Genomic DNA, 22243 nt, shown 5'->3' with positions numbered 1-22243 from the left:
GCCGGAAGTGGCGCTGTGGCTCAAGTGGTAGAGCGCTAGCCTTGAGCTGAAGAGCTGAGGGACAGCGCCCAGGCCCAGAGTTCAGGCCCCACGACCGGACCCAAAAAAAAAAAAAAAAAAAAAAAAAAAAAAGAATTATAATGGCAGCCAGGTGGGCACCAGTAGCTCACACCTATAAACCTAGCTACTCAGGAGGCTGAGAACTGATGGCGGTCAGAGAGCTAACCTTGAGCAAAAAAAGGTCAGGGACAGCACCCAAGCCCTGAGTTCAAACCCCATGACTGCCACACACAGGCACATATGCACAGATACACAGATATGTATACAATTATACATATATATATACATATATATATATAATTAATTAACCATCTATCTTACCATGCTGATTACCCACAAGTTATTTTTTAAATCCTAAATTATGGTCAGTACTATAATTGAAAGACTATTTTTCACTCAGTATACATTTATTGTACATTAACTTCTAATTCATGAAACATCAAAATAACACTTCCATATGACTTTATAAGTAGACATATGCAACCAAATTCCTACCTGTTTGCCATGTGATTTTAAAACAAATTCATAAGCATATGAAAACTGAAATTGTTATACCTTTATGTTGCCAGATAACTTTTTGTGCTTCATAGTTTTAGAGAGAATAATTTTTTTAAATTAAGGCTTACTGGATGGCTACTGTATATTGCACATTGTATCCAAATCCATAAGGGAGAATAACTTTTAAAGTTGCTTTTATCCAGAGATGGAGATGTAATTCAGTGGTAGAATGCTAGCCTAGCATGCACAAGCCCTGGGTTCAATCCCTAGTGTTGCGAGGAAACAAAAATATCGTTCATCAGTAAGTTTATTGGTTAAGAAAATGAACCATATATATGTGGAAACATAGTACAGGTAATTCAAAATCAAATTACTTTCTGTGTGTAAGTGGCACATACCGTAACCCCAGCTATTCAGATGGTAGAGATCAGGAAGATCAAAATTCAAGACAGTCCAGGCAAAAGTTAGCAAGACTCCATCTCAACAAACAAGCCAAGTATAGTAGTACATTCCATAGTCCCAGCTACTTGGAAGGTATAGGCAGAAGGATCAAGTCTGAGTTTGGCCCAGCCAAAAAGTGTGAAATGCTGCCTGAAGAATAAAGCAAAAATTAGCTTGGGAATGGCATAAATGGTAAAACCTTGCATAACAAGCATAGACCTTGAGTTCATACCCTAGTACCACAAAAAAAAAAGATCAAATTATCATCTGAAACAAGTAATTTGTTTTCAATTGGATAAATCAGCAGCTTTGAAGCAAAAAAATGATCGAAATAAAGTAGGATTATTAAGGTACCACAAATATAGTTATTGGTAGTATGACAGCAAATTTGTTGAAATTTACTTTGACGAGTGATTAAACTTTTCCTTTTTATAACTTCCTACCTCCCAGCCTGGCCTTGTCTTTAAAGTTAGCCTTGTAGAGCTGGGAAGGTGGCTCAGTGGTAGAGCGCTTGCCTTGCATGCATGAGACCCTGGGTTCGATTCCTCAGCACCACATAAGCAGAAAAAAAAAAGCCACAAGTTGCATTGTGGCTCAAGAAGAAAAAAAAAGAATAATAGAAGTTGAATTTGCGGATGGGTACCTGGAGAAAATTATGCTTTAGTTTATCCTTGAAGTTTTTGAAAACAAAAAACAAACCTCATGAAATGTGTCTCTGGAAAGATAGCCTTTTCTCTTTATCACTATACATGATATATATATGATATAATTCATATCACAATATAGTTGTGAAAGCTACATGAATGAGTACTCAGAGAAGAGTAGACCAGGGAACAGAGATAGGGATCATTAACTCTTCAGAGGTCTCAGGAATGGTTGGACAAGAAAAGTTTTAGAAGGGATAACTTTTCATGTCATAAAAGTTTATTTCCATTATTCTTTGGATGAGAAATTACACATGATCAACAATCAAAAGATTCCTTATTTTTTTAAAAAAATCTACTAAATTGAACTCAGATTAAGTCTAGTAATAAAAACTGTGACCTTCCAACCTATCTTTCTCTGAAATTATTTAAGAACTCATAATGACTTACTTCGTAATATGCTTAGAAGTGTCGAGAATGAGTAACAAGGCTAACTTTATTTTTTATTTTTTTTATTTTTTGGGTCCGGTTGTGGGCCTGAACTCTGGGCCTGGGTGCTGTCCCTCAGCTCTTCAGCTCAAGGCTAGGGCTCTACCACTTAAGCCATAGCATCACTTCCAGCTTTTTCTGCTTATGTGGTGCTTAGGAATTGAACCCAGGGCCTCATGCATATAAGGCAAGCGCTCTACCACTGAGCCAACTTCCCAGCCCTGGAATATTTTTTTTAATCCTAAATGTTTTGCCATTTCGTCTATAAACACTTAAGTATATACTTTAACCAAACGCCCCCTTTTAAAATAATACCATGATTACCACACTGAGCAAAATAATTCAAGAATAATTCCTTTACAGTGACTACTATAGTCCATAACCGTGTAACTCAGAATTGGTTGTTTTTAGAATTGGTTTCTTTGAATCAGAACCCAAAGCCCACGTAGTTGATGTTCTATTTAATCTTCCTGCGACTGCAGGACGTACACAGCCTGTGTGTGTGTTCCAGTTGGAGTCAGGTCATGCACATTTGGATGGGCAGCTCTAATCCTTTTCATCATCATTGTTATTATTAGTACTAGCTGTTATTACTATTCTGTTCAGTCACCAGCTATGTGTCCAGCAAGGAATGGCGGGAAACATGTCACATTTTCCCTCTTTTACTTATCAGTTTCAGAATGAGTTGAAATGACTAAAAGGTTTATTTGCTTGTTTGTGTTTAATATATAGGTACTTGTTTTTTTATTTTATTTTATTTTTTCCTTTTTCCTCTTTTGTCAGCCATGGGGCTTGAACTCAAGGCCTGGGCACTCACTGTTCCTGAGCTCTTTGAGCCACAGCTCCACTTTCGGTTTTTTGGTGGTTAATTGGAGATAAGAGTCTCACGGACTGGCTTCAAACTTCGATTCTCAGATCTCACCCTCCTGAGTAGTTATGATTACAGGCACGAACCACTTGCACCTGGCCCTTTTAATGTTCTTTTTTGGGGGGGAGGCGGGGGTGGGGGGATTGTTGCTGTTGTTTTGTTGGTCATGGAGCTTGGACTCTGGGCCTGGATGCTGTCCATATGCTCCTCAGCTCAAGGCGAGTGCTCTGCCACTTGAGCCACAGAGCCACTTCTGGTTTTCTAGTGGTTAATTGAAGATAAGAGTCTCACAGACATTCCTGCTCGGGCTGGCTTTGAACCGAGATCCTCAGATCTCAGCCTCCTGTAGCTAGTGCCTGGCCTTTTTATATGTTTTGATCTGTTGAAATCATTACCCTTTTCTGCTTCCAAACAGTGCCATCTGTAGTGGATGCCCCTTACAGTAGTTGCCTATGCATTTTGACATGGCCATAGTAAGTGTTGATGATTTCCTTGTTTTCTGGCATATCAGAATACCCCTTGTTCATTTATTTCTCCAGATGTGAAATCACATTCATTTCTCCAAGGAAATCTGGCTCTTTTTTGTTAGAAATCTAAACACTCATAGTACTCATTGTTATTGTACAGTCATTTCCAGACCTTCTTCATGAAGAGATGGTTTTTAGTTCTTGGTTTGGTTTGGGGTTTTTCTGAAACAGGGTCTTGCTATATAACCCAGGCTGACTTGAACTCATTAGGAAGTCTAGGCTGACCTTCCAACTCATGATCCTTCTGTCTTGGCCTCTAGAGTGCTGGGGTTACAGGCGTGTATGACCACATGTGACATGAATTTTTTTTATTTTATAAAGGTATATACCGAGGGGTTACAGTTACATAATTTAGGTAATGAGTGTATTTCTTTGTGACATGAAATTTTTTAAAAAGAGGAAGTGAGGGGGCTGGGAAGGTGGCTCAGTGGTAGAGCACTTGCCTTGCATGCATGAGGCCCTGGGTTTGATTCCCCAGCACCACATAAACAAAAAGAAAAAAAAAAGCCGGAAGTGGCCCTGTGGCTCAAGTGGTAGAGCTCTAGCCTTGAGCTGAAGAGCTGAGGGACAGCGCCCAGGCCCAGAGTTCAGGCCCCATCACTGGACCACCCCCCCCCCAAAAAAAAGCAGCTATATTTTTTTTAAAAAAGAGGAAATGAGATTAAATGTTCCTATCAATAATGTATTAATATATCTTGTTTAAGTTAAAGATGGTAAATTGATTTTATTTAATGTATTTGATTTTGTGGGGGGAGTGCACGTATGTGCTGGCTCTGTCTGTCTGTCTGTCTGTCTCTCTCTCTCTCTCTCTCTTTCTCTTTCTCTCTTTCTCTCTCAGTTTTTTCATTCAAGGCTGATACTCTACCAATTGAGCCATACTTTCACTTCTAGCTTTTTGCTGGTTAGAGATAAGAGTCTCATAGACTCTTGGGCTATCTTTGAGGAAAAAAATCATTTTTAAGCATAGTAATCATTGATAATTCCTTTTTTTCTCTTTTGAGTTAAAAATGTGTTTTTTATCCTTGTAACTGGTAGAAATATGTATTTCTTTCTTCCTTTAAAGCTCTGCTGACATTATTAAGTGATTACAAATTCAAAATATATATACTTAATTTATTTGGAAATAATTGTATAATAAAATAGAGAAACATACCATTTGTCCAGGCTAAAAAGCAATTTTAAGCTGGAAATGTTGGTGCGTATCTCTAATCCCAGCATATAACATAGGAGGCTGAAAAAGGAGGATCTTGAATGTAGCAACTCCCAGGCTAGCCTTGGCTACATACCCCTACCCATCCATCCATCCATCAATAAATCAATGCAATTTCAGCATCTCTTTAATTGTTTTTTATTTATTAACAAGAGCACTGTCTTTAAAATACCCTAGTAGAACTATCCTAGGAAATGCTCGTCTTTGAAAATGATTTAGCTTCGAAATGTTTTATTTCACAAATATTTACTAAATTTTATATGCAATATATGCTGACTAAACATTGATTTGTATCAAGCTGGATGCTGGTGGCTCATACCTATAAATGAGGATTGTGGTTCTAAGCTAGCCCAAGCAGGAGAATTCATGAGACTTCTCTCTAATCAGAAGCTGACTGGGCACTTGTAGCTCATGTCTGTCATCCTAGCTACTCAGGAGGCTGAGATCTGAGGATCACAGCTTGAAGCCAGCCTAGGCAGGAAAGCCCATAGGACTCTTATCTCCAATTAACCACTAAAAAACTGGAAGTGGCACTGTGGCTCAAGTGGTAGAGCGCTGGCCTTAAGCTGAAGAGCTGAGGGACAGCACCCAGGCCCAGAGTTCAAGCCCCACGACTGACCCAAAAAAAAAAAAAGTTCAGAGATAGCATCTCTACCCTGAGTCTAAGCCCCAAGACCAGCCCTTCCACCCCCCAAAAATCATTTATATCAAACAAGAAGATTGCTTCTAGACTCTTCCTTATCCATATTATTGTCCAGTGAACCACATGTGACAATATATAGACATTTTCTTCGATGTCTTAAACTAGAACTAGCAACAGTTAAACCCAGGTTCTAATTTTACAAAGTTACCTCTAACAAAATTAAAATGGAATTATATTATTCATTGGTTTAAAAAAAATTCTCCAGTAACTATAGGAATGCTTGCGGTGTGAAGACAGCATCTTAAATCTCTCTATGTAAGTCATACACAAAATGTTATTTTGATGAAAAAAATAGTGGCGTGAATAATACCTGCTCACAGCCCAAGACATTTGATGTATCTTAGCCTCTGTGTTTGCTGGATTTTGCAATTTCATAAGCAAGATTTGTATTTTTTTAAGTTCTGTATTTCTGTGCATTCTACTTGATGTCACATCTGTATTCTTAGGTTGTAGGGTTCCATTAAAAAGAATAAATAATCTCAGCCCCTCCTTCCTCCACCCCCCACCCCCAACACACTCATTTTGTATAATATGGTAATGATATCACCGTAGCAGTAATTACGGGTCATCTTCATTTCTTTCATCTCTGCCTGTTCTGATGGCTTCATTCCTTTGACGAAAAGATTTGGCTCTCGGTGCTATGATTATTTTGTTAAGCATTATTCGAATAGACAGGAGTGAGAGAAATTAATCAATCCAAATGCAATTAGCATCATGTTTAACCCAGTGATGGACGTCTCAAGGTGAAACAGCCAGGGGAGTTTCAGACATTATTATTCAATCCAGTGGTTCTTATCTAAATTATAATCAAGATAGGTTTTTATTGGCTTCTCAGTGTGAAGATGTAACTGTTTCCCTGCCCTGGGGGGCCAAGAAGACTGGACCTTCATTTTTTCCTTAGACTTCAGCTGCTAGCAGTGGGTGAACCAAGAAGGAATCCAAGGCATCTGGAATGATTTGTACTGTGCTCTCAGTCTAGTATTCAGCATACGAATAAGCTATACTGTTTCTAACTTGGAGCAAAATGTTTGGTGCCCCAATTGAATCACTTTGACTAGTTCTATCTTAACCTAACACGATAGATTATTACTAGGATTCTCACTTTGTGGATGAGGATATTAAAGGAGTGTGAGGTTACTAGCCTTTGGTCATAGGAAGTGTTTTACCAGGATGTATTACTATGTAAAAAACCTTGAAGCATGTATGCCCTCTACAAATTTATGAGTACTTAATAATAAGTTCTAGCCCCCAAAGTATTTATCCATTGCTTTGATCTCACTGCCTTTTCACTCAGAGGGAACCCAGTGAAACTCTAAAATAGGTCTGTGAGGCCCTCCACAAAGGAAACTCAATACAAATAAGTTGTTGTTTGTTAGCTCTGATTTCCAGAACACAAATCTTTGAAGGGACTTTGCTATTTGGTTTGCTAGGAGAAAGGATGATAAGAAAGACTGCATACTTGAAATCCAATTCTGTTTGCTCTTAAAAGAAGTCAGAGCAAGGAGAGTTGATGGAGAAACACAGGTTTTCTTTCATCTAAATACATTTTTCAAATGTCTGACAATTTAGATTCTTCTACTTCTGCCTTCAATCTTCAGGCATCATAGCTGACACTTCCCATATTTTATGTTCCTGCTTTATGTTTTATATTCTGAAAATAAATCTGTTGGCTGGAAATTTCTGTTTCTTTAGCCCCCATGTGAAAAGCCACTAAAAGTATTCCCCATATTGGAACTGTCCAAATTTGTTTACTTACACATTAAGTCCTGCCTTTTCTTTCTCATATTACTTCTTGGATAAAACATTCTCTTGAAATGAGCCTTACCTGTGAGTTGAAGAGAAAAGGGGCTGATACAAAATTACCTTTCTCGAAAGTCCCTGGAGGAGACTCCATAAAACATGGAAGGAAAGAGAGCCAAAATACCCAATGGAAAAAGAATCTAGAAAGTATGCTCCCAGTAAGAACTTTGAGAATCCTAATGGTGAAAACTTTTGATAGTTTGTGATCATTTGGTCATGAATATAACATCAAGGCCACTCTTATCAGATACAGTCTTTTTGCGTATATCCAGAGAACTTTAGGCAAAAACCTCAAGTCTGTTCTGCCCTTCAAAGTCACATATTTTAGGGGAGAAAAGTGAGATTTCCAACAAAGACTGATTTGTTGATACTTGCCCACAGGATTTGATTGAGAATGGACAACAGACCTGCTGAAAGACACCAAGTGTCCCAATGTACTGGAACTTCAAAACCCCTCCTCATCCATTGACTTGTTCAACTCCTGCTCTTAACAGGCACCAGCACCAGTTGTTGTATGGGAGGCATTAAAAAGTGTTTAGTCCTCTCCTTGGATTATTGATCGCCTTTTGTGGCCCTTTCTGTGTAGAGATCTGACACTTGGTAAAGAATCTGAGTCTAGCTGGCTGCCTTGGGACGGCTCTGCTGCATGACAACTCTGTTCCTACAGTTAGAAAATAGCATTAAAGTCACATTGGTTTCTTTCTGTTCTGCTTCAGTGAACCAAAATACATGTTAATCACTTTAGCTCCATTGCAATAAGGGACTGCTTTGAGAATAGTCTTGTGTATGTGTGTATATATACTGGGACTTGAACTCAGGGCCTAGGCTCTGTCCTTGAGCTTTTTTGCTCCAGGCTGCTGATCTGCCATTTGAGTCACAGTTCAACTTCTAGCTTTTTGGTGGTTAATTGGAAATAAGGCTTTCATGGGCTTCTCTGCGTGGGCTACCTTCAGACCAAGGTCCTTAGGTACTGAGGACACTGGCACTCTACAGGCCATTGGAGCTCAGCAAATAGTCTTCTTTTTATCAGAAAGTATTTTAATCTTCCTAAAGTAAAAAACCATAATTATAGTAAATGGTTTCCCTTCTACAGAACACCTTCTGTAAAGCTAATAAACTTTTTTTTTTTCAGTCATGGGGCTTGAACTCTGGGCCTGGGTACCATCCCTCGGCTCTTCAGCTCAAGGCGAGTGCTCTACCACTTGAGCCACAGCGCCACTTCCAGTTTTCTGGTGGTTTATTAGAACTAAGAGTCTCACAGACTTTCCTGCCCTGACTGGCTTTGAACCATGATCCTCTCCTCAACTCTCAGCCTCCTGAGAGGCTAGGATTATAGGCATGAGCTACCAGCGTCCAGCAGCTAATAAGCTTTTTAACACACCAGTAAACAAACTAACTAGGTTTTTATATATTCCTTCCTGTTACAAATGACTTCAGCCAGTTTTTTTTTTTTTAATATTTCCACATGTTTATTTATTTTTACCACTTTTTTTGTGCTGGTTCTGGTGCTTGAACTCAGGACCTTGGCAGTCCCTGAACTCTACCACTTGAGCAAAGCTTTTTGCTGGTTAATTGGAGATAAGAATCTCATGGACTTTCTTGCCTGGGCTGGCTTTGAACTGTGATCCTCAGGATCTCAGCCTCCTAAGTAGCTAGGATTACAGGCTTGAACCACTGGTGCCCAGCTTTTACCACATTTTATATTAGCTGCATGGGGTGCGGGGGGCGGGGGTAATTCTGACATTTCCATATATACATACAGTATTTCTTGATTATACTCATCCCCATCACTTTTATACCTTCTGCCCCTTCTCAAAAGAATCTCAAGTTATATTGTTTAGTTAGTTTATGATAGCAGATGTGGAAGCCAGATACTGGCAGATAAATGATGTCTGTCAATAGGGAGCCTTCTGCCTTCTGATTTCTCATGGAATGGCTGGCACACTCTTGAATTTTATGTAGTTACCAAATGGACCCAAAAGTCTAGCTGAGACCTCCCCTTCAGGATGATTGGAATTACCCTCAAGCCCTTGCTGAGGTTGTCAGCAGCACTCTACTTAGAGCTTGACTTACTGGCTCTTCGGAAGGGGTCAGTCCACCAACGTACATGTGCTACCTAGCTGTAAGACGTTCGTGTCACCATTTGTTTTACATTTGAAGATCTTTAAAAAAAAAAAAAAAAAAAAAAAAAGGTTCCTTTTACAGTTCCTCATGCTGCATATTTTTGCTTACTTAACACACACCTGGGGTCCTGGTGAAAGGGGTATGTAATGAGACTTCATGGCTCCCATGGCTAGCCCAAAGCACAAGAAAGGAATCCAGACCGAGAACGTGGTCATAGAGTTTAAACGCAGGATAGCTCTGTGGGGCAGTTTAAGATGGAGGCATATACCACTAAGTAAACTAATGAAAGGCCTATTGTGAACAATAAGGCTTGTCAACGGAACAGATCACATTCTAGTTTGATGGCATCAACCAAAGAGACAGACAAATCTGTGCAGTCAGAAATGAGCTTGAAGCTACAAAGAGTGAGTTCCAGCAGCAGACAGGAGGTATCTGCTAGAAAGAAAACCTGCTGTTTACTCCAGAGCTCTGTTCCCATACTCCAGGAACATTCTCAATTAGAAAACTACAACTTGAACACACAGTATCTTTTCAGTGTGGATTTCTCTATTCTTTCATTTCTCTTCCTCTCCCTCAGTTGTACATAAAATAACAGATATACAGTTGCAAGTATATTGCCTGTAAAAAAGGGGGAAGAACTAGGTGCTGGTGGCACACACCTGTAATCCTAGCTACTCAGGAGGCTGAGATCTGAGGATCCCAGTTCACAGCCAGCCCAGGTAGAAAAGTCTGTGAGACTACCGCCAGAAAACCAGAAGTGGTGCTGTGGCTCAAGCGCTTGCGTTAAGCTGAAGAGCTGAGGGACAGCACCCAGGCCCAGATTTCAAGCCCTACAACCAACAAAAAAAAGGTTGGGGGGGTGGAGAAATAGGGTTGGGAGGGAAGAGAATGGTGAAAAGAATGACATCGATCAGGATGCATTGTATTAGGATGCATTTTACTTAAAACTGCTTTGAATGGCAACTTCTTTGAAAAACTAAAGATAACCAAAATAATTAACATACATACAAAAATTTTAAAAATAGTCAATGAATGGTATGTTTGAATGAATATCAGACGAAGGTAGAATGAAGGAAATACCAATTCTATGAAAACACCCCCTTTGTTCATAAGCAGCATGCTTATTTAGTTATCTTTGTTTCATTAAGTTATTTTGGTTTGTTGGTGGTGGTTTTGGTTTTTTTTTTTTTTTTGGTGCCAGTACTAGGGCTTGAATTCGGGGCCTAGGTACTGTTCCTTCCTTTTTTCTATCACTTGAGCCACAAATCTACTAGCTTTGGGGTAGTTAATTGCAGATAAGAATCTCTTGTACTTTCCTGCCCAGTCTGGCTTTGAACTGTGAATTTCATATCTCAGCAGCCTGAGTAGCTAGGATTACAATCATGAGCCAGCATAAATTATGACATGCATAAATTATTTTTTAATCCTTGAATACCTTTTTCCATCAGAGAATTTTTATATTTTTCATTATCACTATAAAAATCAAGGATAATTTTTTAACTTTTTTTTGGTCAGTTGTGGAGCTTGAACTCTGGGCCTGTGCAATGTCCCTGAGCTCTTCAGCTCAAGGCGTGCGCTCTGCCACTTGAGCAGTGCTTTTTCTTTTTATATGGTGCTGAGGAATCAAACCGAGGGCCTCATATATGTAAGGCAAGCACTCTACCACTGAACCACATTCCCAGCCCATGCAGCATGTCTTTATTAATAAATTCCTCTAAAAGAAATTAAGAAACTCCTTGTTTACAGTGAGAGAAAAACATAGAACAATAACTAGCACTTATGAATGCCTTTGTGACCTTTGTGTTAATTCTACCTTGAACAGACAAAGAAACTGACATTGTAAGAGATAATCAGAAGACTTGCTCATGTTGGGCTCAGGATAGAAGTTGAAATTCAAATACAAACTAGTTCAGTGCTTAAAGTCCTGCCTGTGGGCTGGGAAGGTGGCTCAGTAGTAGAGTGCTTGCTTTGCATGCGTGAAGCCCTGGGTTCGATTCCTCAGCACCACATAAGCAAAAAGAAAAAAACTGGAAGTGGCGCTGTGGCTCAAGTGGTAGAGTGCTAGCCTTGAGCTGAAGAGCTGAGGGACAGCGCCCCGGCCCAGAGTTCAGGCCCCACAACCGGACCCAAAAAAAATAAAAAATAAAATAAAAAATAAAGTCCTGCCCCTGGCATAACATTGCACTGTCTTCTTTATTTCTTGACTACTTATAGAAGAGTATCCTAAAAGCATCCTGGTTGCTGCTCTTCTAGATATAAGAAAAAGCATTGGCAAATATTTTAATTAAATTACAGCACAAAATTTTAAAGTAGGTAGAAAATGAAAAGTAAATATTATATGAATTCCTTCTATTTTGTTAAAAAGTTACTTAAGCTTTATATTGTTCCATATATAAAAGTCAAGCAGAATTTTAGCAGGCAATTGCCTCAAAGTTATAATCTGTAAAATCTTTCTGTAATGAAACCCATATGTCATGGACGAAAGGTACAAAGCTGTGGCAGAGAGGGCTGGTCTCCAGAGAGAGCCTGCACCCAATCTCGTTAACCAGGGGCCTCTGGTGATCCCTCATCCCCTCCACGGTGAGAAATCAATCTGAACTAGTGAATTTTTTCACCCAGCCACCAGAAAATTTACTGCAAAAAAAGGCAGTTTGGGGCTAGTCATTGTGAAAAGGGAGCCAAAGGCAAGGCTAAATGGAGGATGGAGGAATTAGAGGGTCTGAAGAGATGATATTGAATGCCATGCCACCCTCAGAACAAGCACGATGGAATCCTCCTTTCAGCCCTGACCTCTCTAAGTATACCTAGGTATTTACAGCTGCCATGAACCTGACAGTTCCAGAGAAACTACGAAAAGGAAAACAGAAGCAGCATAACCCTGGAAGTTGATTGCAGTTTAGCCATTTGCTGTCTTTCAGCATAGCATACATGAGATCTAAGATCTCCACAGCTACTCACATGTTAACCCTAGGGTAACAGTACGGTGGCTTTCTAAATTTGTGGTCTATGTGCTATATAGGAGGACCTGTAAATCATGACTTGAAATATGCTTCTCATCTGCACAATGCATGATGGTAGCTAATGAACAACGGACCCACCCTGGCATAGTTATTAGAATGGTAGTAGTGTGGCCACCCAATTCAATCTGGTGTTCCTGGACAATAAAATCAGAAGCAAAAGTAGCTACCAGATTTTAACAACTTTGGATAAAACTATTTGGCCATCTTGTTTTCTCTGAGTTAACCCCGGGCTTTGTGGGTGCTAAGTAAACCCTTGAACCTCTGAGCTACATCTGCAGCCCCTAGCATTGTTTTCTGGAGAGAAGGGTGGAAAGAAAGCATGCAGGAACTAGAAGTGCCAAACTCAAGAACAGAGGATCTTATTGTGGCCATTTATGCCAGAATAAACTAAGCTTTAATTACTGGGAAAAGGAAGGGATAGAAGTAGGCAAAGCCATTCTTTCTCAGCTATAAGAGTTAAAGGATTTCCCCAGGGAGATCTGAAAGCTCTAATCTGAGTTATTATAGTAAAATACACATACAAAACACCTACTAGGAGAAAGAGAGAGTGTATGTGTCTCTGTGTGTGTGTGCACATGCATACCTGTGCATGCACGCACACACACATATGCTTGTGTGCACAGGAATACAGAACAGCAGCAGAAGGCTGTCTTCCTGCTTCTAATGGGATTTTGTAGCAGCATTTGCGAGTTTGTTTTAGAAGTCAAAAATGAACAGATGTTGGTATTAAATTACCTCTGTGTCTGATGTCTTGCAAATTAAAAGCGCGGTTGGCATCGCTAAACAATTTCACTAGGTTTGGGGGTGGGGGGGTGTCTAGCGGGCAATGATTACTATACCAGGTCGGGAAGGATCATCACACTGCAGCAGAGCAAGAGAGCAAGGATAGAGAAATCAAGAATAAAATAAGGGCTATACGAATTAATCAGAAATGTTAACATCCCTGATGACAAGTGAACAGGAGGGCACGTGCTCTTGAGCAGCCCCTGGCCTGCAGCAATTTCTCTGTGCACAAAAAGGGGGTTGGTGCTTATGATCTGATTTATAAGGCACAGCCCTCTTTTAGGGAGCGGCTGTGTCACACATTCGTATATCTCCTATATGGGACTGGCAAGAAGGGAAACTTTCTCCCCTCCCATTCAGGAGATGATGTCTTTTGAATTACTTCTACTTTTACAGTGGTTTCCTACAGCTCTGTATACTTGGATTAGGTTGAAGGGGGAGGAATGATTGAGTGGAAAGGGGGTTGTTAAAAGGGATTGGTTAAATGCAAGAAGAGCTTACTTACCACTTTTTATTTTTCCTTTTCAGCCTTTGAGTTTCAAATAGCTGAATCTTAAAATTAGAACTCTTTAAATATTCTAAGTTTCTCTCCTATTTTGGAGTAAACAGTATTGGGAGGTATGAAGGGCAGTGGGCAGAAATCACCAGTGAGATCTGTGCCTTCCTCTTAAGCCCAGAGTTTAGGAACAAGGCTCTCTTCTCTCCTGCAGAGTTCTGTGTCAACATGTCTGCTTTCTAGAGAACCGTGTAGTAGGATCACTTGATAATCTATATGTTATAAGTACTTGAGAAATAGGTAGGTAATCCACTCAGCAGAAATAACTGATGAAACCCACTCACTGTACAAAAGTATGAGTAAACCAATCGGCTAACTCTCAGGAGTTGGAGGCAGGAAAATCTGGAAATCAAGGGCAGCCTGGACTATACAGTATGACCTTGTCTCAGAACTGCGAAGCTAACTAGATAAACAAAAGTATAAATTCCTATAGGATCAGACAGATACTGAGAATAAGAGAACTGCTTACTTACCTACTCTGTAAAGGGTTATGTTAATGAGGGCCACTGTTGCCAAGAATAGTGATTGCAAATATCCAAGTGAAAAGCAGGACAGAAAACATTAACATGTTATTTTGCAGATAAAGAAGGTGAGGTTCAGAGGTATTGTCCAGCTACAAATTGCTATAGCTGGAACTAAAAACTGAATTTAAATCCTGTATTCTCTGAAAGAAGTCCTTGCTGCCTCTTCATGGGCAAGAAAGTACTTGATTGGATTTCCTCTAGAGTGGTTAGCCCTTGACCCCTAATCTCCCCATTAATTTGGAATTACTTCCATCAAGAGAAATGACTTTTCTTGCTAAATAAGTTACATTAAAAAGACTCCTACAATGTAGACAATAGAGCACCAAGCGCCACTAACTAGTCTTGTATTTAAAAAAAAAAAAAAAAAAAAAGGAAACTAACATATGTGTATTCCCACTTAGTTCTAGTTCTTTTGTTTCTTAACATTTTAGTGAAGGAAGAAAGCCAAGTATGTAAACAAATAATTGCATGCAAGTCTTACAGAAACCTTGAATATACCAAGTTTGGTACATATCCACCAAGAAAGGAATAGTCAGTTGGATTTAGGATGGGGTAAAATTATGAATATTGAGACAAGACCCAGGCCTGGGGCTTCTATTCCTAGCGAATGGAATTTCCTTTCCCTTGTTGGAACTCAGAAGTGAGAGAGAACTGGGAAATGTATGGACGAAAATTACCAAAAGCCTTCCTGTGATGATAGTTTGTACAGTCTTCATTATTGTACTGATAAGCAAAGAACTGGTAAGCTAGGGAAAAGGGGTGGAGTGGCTATTCCTGTAGCATCATTTGCTTGGGAGAAGGCAACCACAAGGCAAAGGCCCTTCTTACTCCTGCCAATAACTGCTAGGCCACCTCCCTTTTTTAGCAAGTATCATGACATGTTCTTGGAAAACCGTAGGACACAACCTACCCTGTGCCCACTGCATGGTACCAGAAAAATTCTGACCTTCTAACACCTTCTAACACAGTTCAATCTGTTAAAAAAAAATAACCTTGTGAGATAAGTATGGAGGGGTTATGCTAAGAAAACGTGTCTAGAATTTGCTTGATAAAGCTAAAAATGGGTTGAGGGGAGGCTCTTATAATTGAGAATGTTTTACTTTTACTTTGGAGCCATATATATATATATATATATATATATAAAGTAGCTGTATAAACTACCTGGTAACTACAACATTCAAAGATTGATGGTTCTGAAAGTCAGAAAAAGACACATAAACCTTACCTGGATATATTAAATACCTAAGGACTGACAATGCTAAGAGAGAGAAGACCAAAGCTCTATAAACTCTACTTTATTACCCCATCCACAGATCAACTGCACTGAGGGAATATAAACCCTGTTATATTACAGCATGCCGGGGCTACTACCACTAAGAGATGGGGTACATGATCCCTGATTTTGATTGGGGATCATAAACGTACAGAGACCAACAACCAAGAGAACACTAATCTTGGTTGGTTTTTAGCCTCTAAGAGTAAACTTTGTGAGATAGTGAACATGGGTATTAGGTTCAGAAAAAGATGTCTAAAAGGAATTCCCTGATGATTTTTGTGAGGATAGATGATGAAGTCTTTCCCGTTGTACTTTTTCCTGTACTTCATAGCAGTAGCCAACTTTAGAATCACTTTGTGCAGTTTTAGCTGTCAATAATCATTTGCCCCTTTTCAGTTAGTGATGGCTGAATCTGTTGTGAAGCAATTTAATCAATCTGCATTTTTTTTAAGTTGAACCTTCCTGTGATCTTCCCCCCCTCCTCCCCCCATTTCAGGTTCTCATTGATCCTTTGTTTGCTTTGTCATTCCAGCCAGAGAGATGACACGGGGGAAATTCCTCAACATTCTAGAGAAGCCCAAGAAGTAGCAGCTGCTTGTGGACAAGTATCCTGGAAAGGGAAACAAGCTCCTTTCCCAGTGCAGCTCTGCACACTTCACGCTTCCTCAGGAGAGGCCAGAGACTGACCCTCAGGACCTCCTGCTCCCCTGCTCCTGGCACTCTTGTGCCTCTGAGGACAGTCAGTGGCAAGAGAAGAATCTGCTCTACCCAAGGATCGTTACCATTACTCAGTTAGCTGTGTAGCCTGAGGTATTGGTAATGCTGGAGGTTTCATCACTCTTAAGGCCAACATCATACTCCTGTGTCTGGAAGTGATTCAGGATCTTCCAGTCAATTTGATTCCACAGTGGCAGAATCCATGGTGACATGCTGATCGGATGGGTTCTTTTGAATTGTATTTGGCTTCTTAGGAAGTGTTTATGATGTGAAGAGACTATGTCCTGACCTTGAGCTTTCTAGTATGTAAAAGGTTCCACGACTCTACAGCTGGAGAAAACAGACTCTTCTCGAAATGTCTGATGCTTTTTATATTCTGCACCTCTCGCCACTCCCACCCTCATCAATTCCCACCTCCCAGTCCCACCTTCTGATCTAACTCCAGGCAAGGGACCCCTGAGGAGTTGAGTCCCTGCTTATCAAGGCACAGGCCCAGTCTAGGTCACTTTGGGTTCTAGAGCTCAAGACCAATAGGAAGGTAACAAAAAGGACTTTTAGTTCTAGTTAATTTGTTAGGGATTGAAGCAAAAGAGTCATTGTGGCCTGCTAAAGAGAAGGGCCTAGCTCAGGGAGGGGAGACTGTTCCCAGTTAGTTGAAAATTTGACCAAGCATGTGCTATGGGATGGTGGCAATGTTTTGTTTCACCTTTTCTCCTCACAACATGTATCTGATATCTCACCCTTCCCCCCCTCTTTCACACACACACACACACACACACACACACACACACACACACACACACACACACACACACACACACACACACACACACACACACACACACACACACACACACACACACACACACACACACACACACACACACACACGAGAAATAGAATTTCCTGACCTAAATATAGCTTCCATAGGTAAAATTAATTACACCTGTTTTCTCATGTTTTGAGAAGTACATAGATTTTCATAAACTTTATGGAAAGAATCTCCCTGTGACAGTGGTCCAGTGGGACACAGGAAGTTACTGTCAAGTTTGTGCTCTGAGTCTGGGCAAGAGCATAGTACTCTCTCATGTACATCTGTGCCTGTTTCTCATAGTTGACTTCATGTTGGGCTTTCTCCTCAATTGTGTTACTTGACTATAAACACAATCTTATTTTTTGAAAGGAAAATCAATTAAGCACATGACACACAAGATGAGTATGAGAAAGGAAGGAAGATGCAGCTGGGGTGTACCCCAGAGGGGTAAGTTGAAGAGGCACTGCTTTTAAGTTAAACATGGGATCACCATTTCTTGACTAAATGCAATTGAAGTATTTGTGTGCATGTGGCCAGAGAATAGTGTCATAATGTCAGATTATTTCTTTGCCCTGTTTTCAAGAGTTGATGACATCAGGTACCTTTAAATTATTTGGGGAAATGGAGAAGTAAGCAAAGAATACTTGGTCACTGCCCCCAAACCAGTTTAAGTCAACAACCAGAAGCCAGATGTGCTTTGGCTCCTTTTACTGTCATCTGATCCACCAGCACTTAATGTAGGTAGATATTTTAGGATTGTGATATTTATTGGGCTTGTATTTGTCCTTAGAAATGTTAATGATGTATTTTTATATTGATAATATAAATTTATGTACAGTGTATATGTATGTATGTATTTTGGGATGTTAGAAGATTGTATTTTGTATGTGGTGTTTTCTGTGTCTTCATAATAAACCTGTATCTTGTACAGGAAAGTGAGTTTTTCTTTAAAGGGTGAAGTTGTATATTTAAAAGATGGATCCTGCCAGGTGCTGGTGGCTCATTCCTATAATCTTAACTACTTAGGAGGCTGAGATCTGAGGACCGTGGTTCAAAGCCAGCCCAGGCAGCAAATTCCGTGAGATTCTTTTTTTTTTTTTTTTTTAATATGGAATACATCACAAATTTGCATGTCATTCTTCCACAGGGGCCAGGCTAATCTTCTCTGAATCATTCTGATTTTAGTATATGTGCTGCCAAAGTGAGCACTTGTGAGACTCTTCTGCCCAGTTAACCACCAGAAAACTGGAAGTGGTGCTGTGTCTCAAAGTGTAGAGCACTAGCCTTGAGCAAAAGAGCTGAGGGACAGCACTCAAGCCCTGAGTTCAAGATAAATAAATAAAACCATAGATCTCATCAAAAAGTACAACTATAGTGACAAGTTACCTACTATCTTCCCCCTTAATATCCAGGTAGATGGCTTGAGGCTTAAAGTCTCTTACTTAGTCTCCTAGCCTGCAGTCTATCCTACCAGCCATATTGCTCATTACTGCTTATTACCCCAAGTCTTGATAGGGGCTTTTAGAGACCTTGGATACTCCCTGGGTCTATTGATAACCCCCAGATCTTCTCTGGCATTTTAAGTCTATTCATGTAACTCCTAACTGACTTCCAATTAGTTTCCTTCCTCTCCCGTATATGAAGTCTCTGTTCCAGTTACTCTGAACAATTCGCAGTTCCTTACCTGAGTACCTTTGCCTGAACTATTAAATTCCCAGAAAGCCATATTCCCTTTTGTACCTATCACGCCTGTTCTTCTGATAAATTCCTAATGACACAGCTAGAAATGACTCTTCCTCCCACATGCCTACAGCATATAGGTGTACATCCCTATGATTCGCCACACCTTACCTCAGACATAAGTACTGATCTGGGTCCAGAGCTTATTGTACCACATAGTCACAAGTTTCTCAAAGTTACCGCTCTCTCTCATACATCTAGTTCTTTGGTGCCTTCTACCTGTTTGCAAACTTCAATTAAACATGATGGATTAAAAACTGCCACCTACTAAATCCTTGATGTGAGTTCCTTTTCATCTCTGTGCCAGACATGGAGAAGAGGAAACACTCATTAGTGCTCCTGCCACCACCCACTGATGCTTGACCATGCTCTAGCCAGAGCATGGCCTTCTAGAGAAAATGTTCCATTATAAGGAAAACAAGTGTCTCACAAAAAGTTTATAAGATACAAAAGTATATTAAAACACCACTTTTTCTTTCTTACCCTAAAAGATTTTTTTATAACTTTTTTCATATTTTGTGTGTATATGTGCCAGTCCTGGAGCTTGAACTCAGGGCTTGGGTACTGTCCCTGAGCTTTTTTTGCTCAATGCTAGCACTCTAACCACTTGAACCACAGTTCCATGTCTAGCTTCTTCTGGTAGTTAATTGGAGATAAGAGTCTCACAGACTTTCCTGCCCAGGCTGACGTAGAACCTCAATCCTCAGATCTCAGCCTCCTGAGTAGCTAGCACTATAGGCAAGAGCCACCAACACACAGCTATATCATAATTTTTAACATTTTAAATTTAAAGGACACTTGCTGACGGCTTCTTGGTATTTCTCAAGCTTCTTATTTATTACAGATCTAGAATCATCCTAATCGACAGTGAAAATGCAACTGGTAAATTGATTTCGTTGTCCTTGCGGCTTCAGAAGTGTGTTTGGACTTCTGTAAGAGCTTTGTAATAAAGGCCAAAAAAAAAAAGATTTCCTTTGGGACTAGGGCGTCACAGAAAAATGAATGGAACAGGACATAAAATAGGAAGACAGGCCAGGGTCGACGGTCCAAATTAACGTAATTTCTTGGCAGCTCTCAACTTTGCCTTATTCCGTCTTCAAGCATTTGGTTATATTCTCCATTTTCTGTTTTTCTTTGTGATTGCCAAGATTCCCAGATCTCCACTTGGGCTTCATTTCACCAGTGAATCTTACCAGGCAGGCTGCATGCAGTGGTCTTCCAAGTTCAGTTTGTAAATTCTGACCAACCTATAACTCGGTAATTTAGACTTTTTGGGCCCTTTAGTAATATGTCCTTAGGCATATTACTGAAGAGGTCACCAGCTATGCCAGGCACTAGTGGCTAGCTCTTCAGGTGGCTAGATCTGAAGATCATGGTTCAAAGCCAGCCCAGGACATGAAAGTCTGAACTCTTATCTCTAATAAACCACCAAAAAGCTGGATGTGGAGCTGTGGCTCAAATGGTAGAGTGCTAGCCTTGAGCAAAAAAGCTCAGGGACAGCTCAGGGCTTGAGTTCAACAAGCCCCAGAACCAGCACAAAGTGAAGGAGGAGGAAGGGAAGGAGGAAGAGGAAGAAGGAGAAAGGAGAAGAGGAGGAGGGAGAAGAAGAGGAGAAGGAGGAGGAAGAGGAGGAGTCTACCACTCTTCCTACTCTTTGGCATTGTCTTCTAGACAAGAGGATATTTGGGGATTTGAGGTGGCACTACATGCAACTGTGAGACCACTGGTTGGCATGGCAGAGCCTGTTAATTAGCACAGGAACACCCTGATGCTCCATTAGCCAGGCCAGGCATTCGGAACTCTCCCCTCCTTGGGGCCCCTTGTTCCTAATGAGAGCTGGAGAAGGGCCTCACAAAACATTGCCTCAGAATAATATTCCGCTTTGTCTCTACCAGTAACCAGGGCTGACAGGATCACTCTGTCCATTTCTCTCCTAATTAGCACAATTCCAGCACGGCCTGAGCCAGCAAATGGAGAAAAGCGATCAAAAGCGATCGGACAACCGTACCGAATCACAAACACAAAGAGGGCCGTTCCCTGTAATTAGGTGAGACAATTCCTCAGTCTTTTCTCAGCTGGAGCTTGCTGCTAAGACTCTGGTTGTTTGGGTCCCAGAAACCCAAGTTACAGGTCTCCCTAGGACACTAATAAGCCCCAAATTGTCTTCCGCTTCACACAACCCTAACCAGAGGACAGATGCAGGGGGTGAGGGGGAGCAGTGAGGCACTGGGGCCAGGGTCTCTTCAACAAGCAGCCACCATGAAGTTCCCCAACTCCAAGAGGCAGACACTGGTTTTCCCCAACTCCAAGGGGCAGATACGGGCTGTGAGCAGAAAGAAGAGAGTTTGTTCCAGAGGAAAACTGCACTGGAATCTGAAACACTGGGACTTTTGACCTTCTGGAAAGGTCACGCTGCTATTTGCTTTGCCTTGCCTTGTTCTTTCACTTCCTTTCTCTTCAAAGTCTCCTTACTGGTCCACACTGGTGCACTGAAGTTCTGTGCATTTGGACTCTATTCTCCAAGAGCTGATAACCTGTAGAGGGCGCCACTCTCATCCTGGCCTTAATTTATAGCCCCTATCACTTTGGGTACAATTCTCCAACCCTCACTTACCTCCTGAATCTCGTGATCCCTCTCTGCTTTTGAAAAAGAGAAGTGGCCAGCCACAGCCAGGAAGAAGCCACAAAGGGCCTCATTCCATGTGGCTTAGAGTTTGGCCCTTTGCAAAGAAGGATCCCCCAGAATCATAGCCCATTATAAGGGTCACTTTGGGTCCAGTAGTAATAATGATTAATTCAGTCATAGCCAGCAATAAAAGAATGCAGGGGAGAGGGGCAGTGGGAACCTCAATCAAAATCTCTGAGCAGAATTGGCTCACACAGATTTTCATCTGAATTATACACTCTATTTTCTGACTTGATCTATACCTGATGCTTTTGAAAGTGATTTCCAGTAACTAGAAAACTCAATTATGTGAGACCTAAGGAACCAAAATTCTCATGTAATCCAACTTGTGTTGCTGTTTTTCTATCTTCCCTGTCTGAGACAGAGAGGTAGGACAAAACTTAACTATTTTATTTAGTGCCATTAATGGGGATTAGACTCCACTTGAGTGCTGTCCCTTAAAGGCATTCTACCATTGAGGCACATCTTCACTTCTGGCATTTTGATGTGTAATTATTTTAAAATAAAGATAAGGGGCTGGGAATGTGGCTTAGTGGTAAAGTGCCTGCCTAGCATGCATGAAGCCCTGGGTTCGATTCCTCAGCACCACATACACAGAAAAGGCCAAAAGTGGCTCTGTGGCAGGGTTCAAGCTCCAAGACTGGCAAAAAAGTTAACTAAAGTCTTTCCTTCCTGGACTAGCTTTGAAGCACAATCCTCAAATCTCAGGCTTCTGCATAGCTAGGATTAGCTAGGTTTGAGCCACTGGTGAAACAACTTTTGG

At 40.7% G+C, this 22243-nt stretch overlaps 1 protein-coding gene and 1 non-coding gene across 3 annotated transcripts in view; one reads left to right on the top strand and one right to left on the bottom strand.

Annotated features, from left to right (window-relative positions):
• The window catches only part of Lin52 (lin-52 DREAM MuvB core complex component), a 101024-nt gene extending 83057 nt beyond the window's left edge, over window positions 1–17967 (top strand). Inside the window, exon 6 of one of the 2 annotated variants that reach the window (XM_070030158.1) lies at window positions 16056–17967. In XM_070030158.1, the coding sequence (XP_069886259.1) occupies window positions 16056–16111 (56 nt within the window). In that variant the 3' untranslated portion in view covers window positions 16112–17967. Of the gene's footprint in view, window positions 1–7621; window positions 7807–16055 lie in introns of those variants that run through there. The other variant, XM_070030167.1, reaches the window with a different exon arrangement.
• A 189-nt stretch (window positions 17968–18156) lies between these two features.
• LOC138834819 (U6 spliceosomal RNA) lies at window positions 18157–18263 on the bottom strand. The gene has a single exon (XR_011374269.1). It is a non-coding gene; the product is annotated as a U6 spliceosomal RNA (small nuclear RNA).
• Between the last annotated feature and the right edge of the window lie 3980 nt (window positions 18264–22243).

This window comes from Dipodomys merriami, unplaced genomic scaffold (genome assembly GCF_024711535.1).
Source record: "Dipodomys merriami isolate MVZ:Mamm:240054 unplaced genomic scaffold, mDipMer1.0.p SCAF_1, whole genome shotgun sequence".
In the NCBI taxonomy this organism is placed as follows: Eukaryota; Metazoa; Chordata; class Mammalia; order Rodentia; family Heteromyidae; genus Dipodomys; species Dipodomys merriami.
Note: the sequence above shows the minus strand (reverse complement) of the source record. Positions and strands in the feature narration are given on the sequence as shown.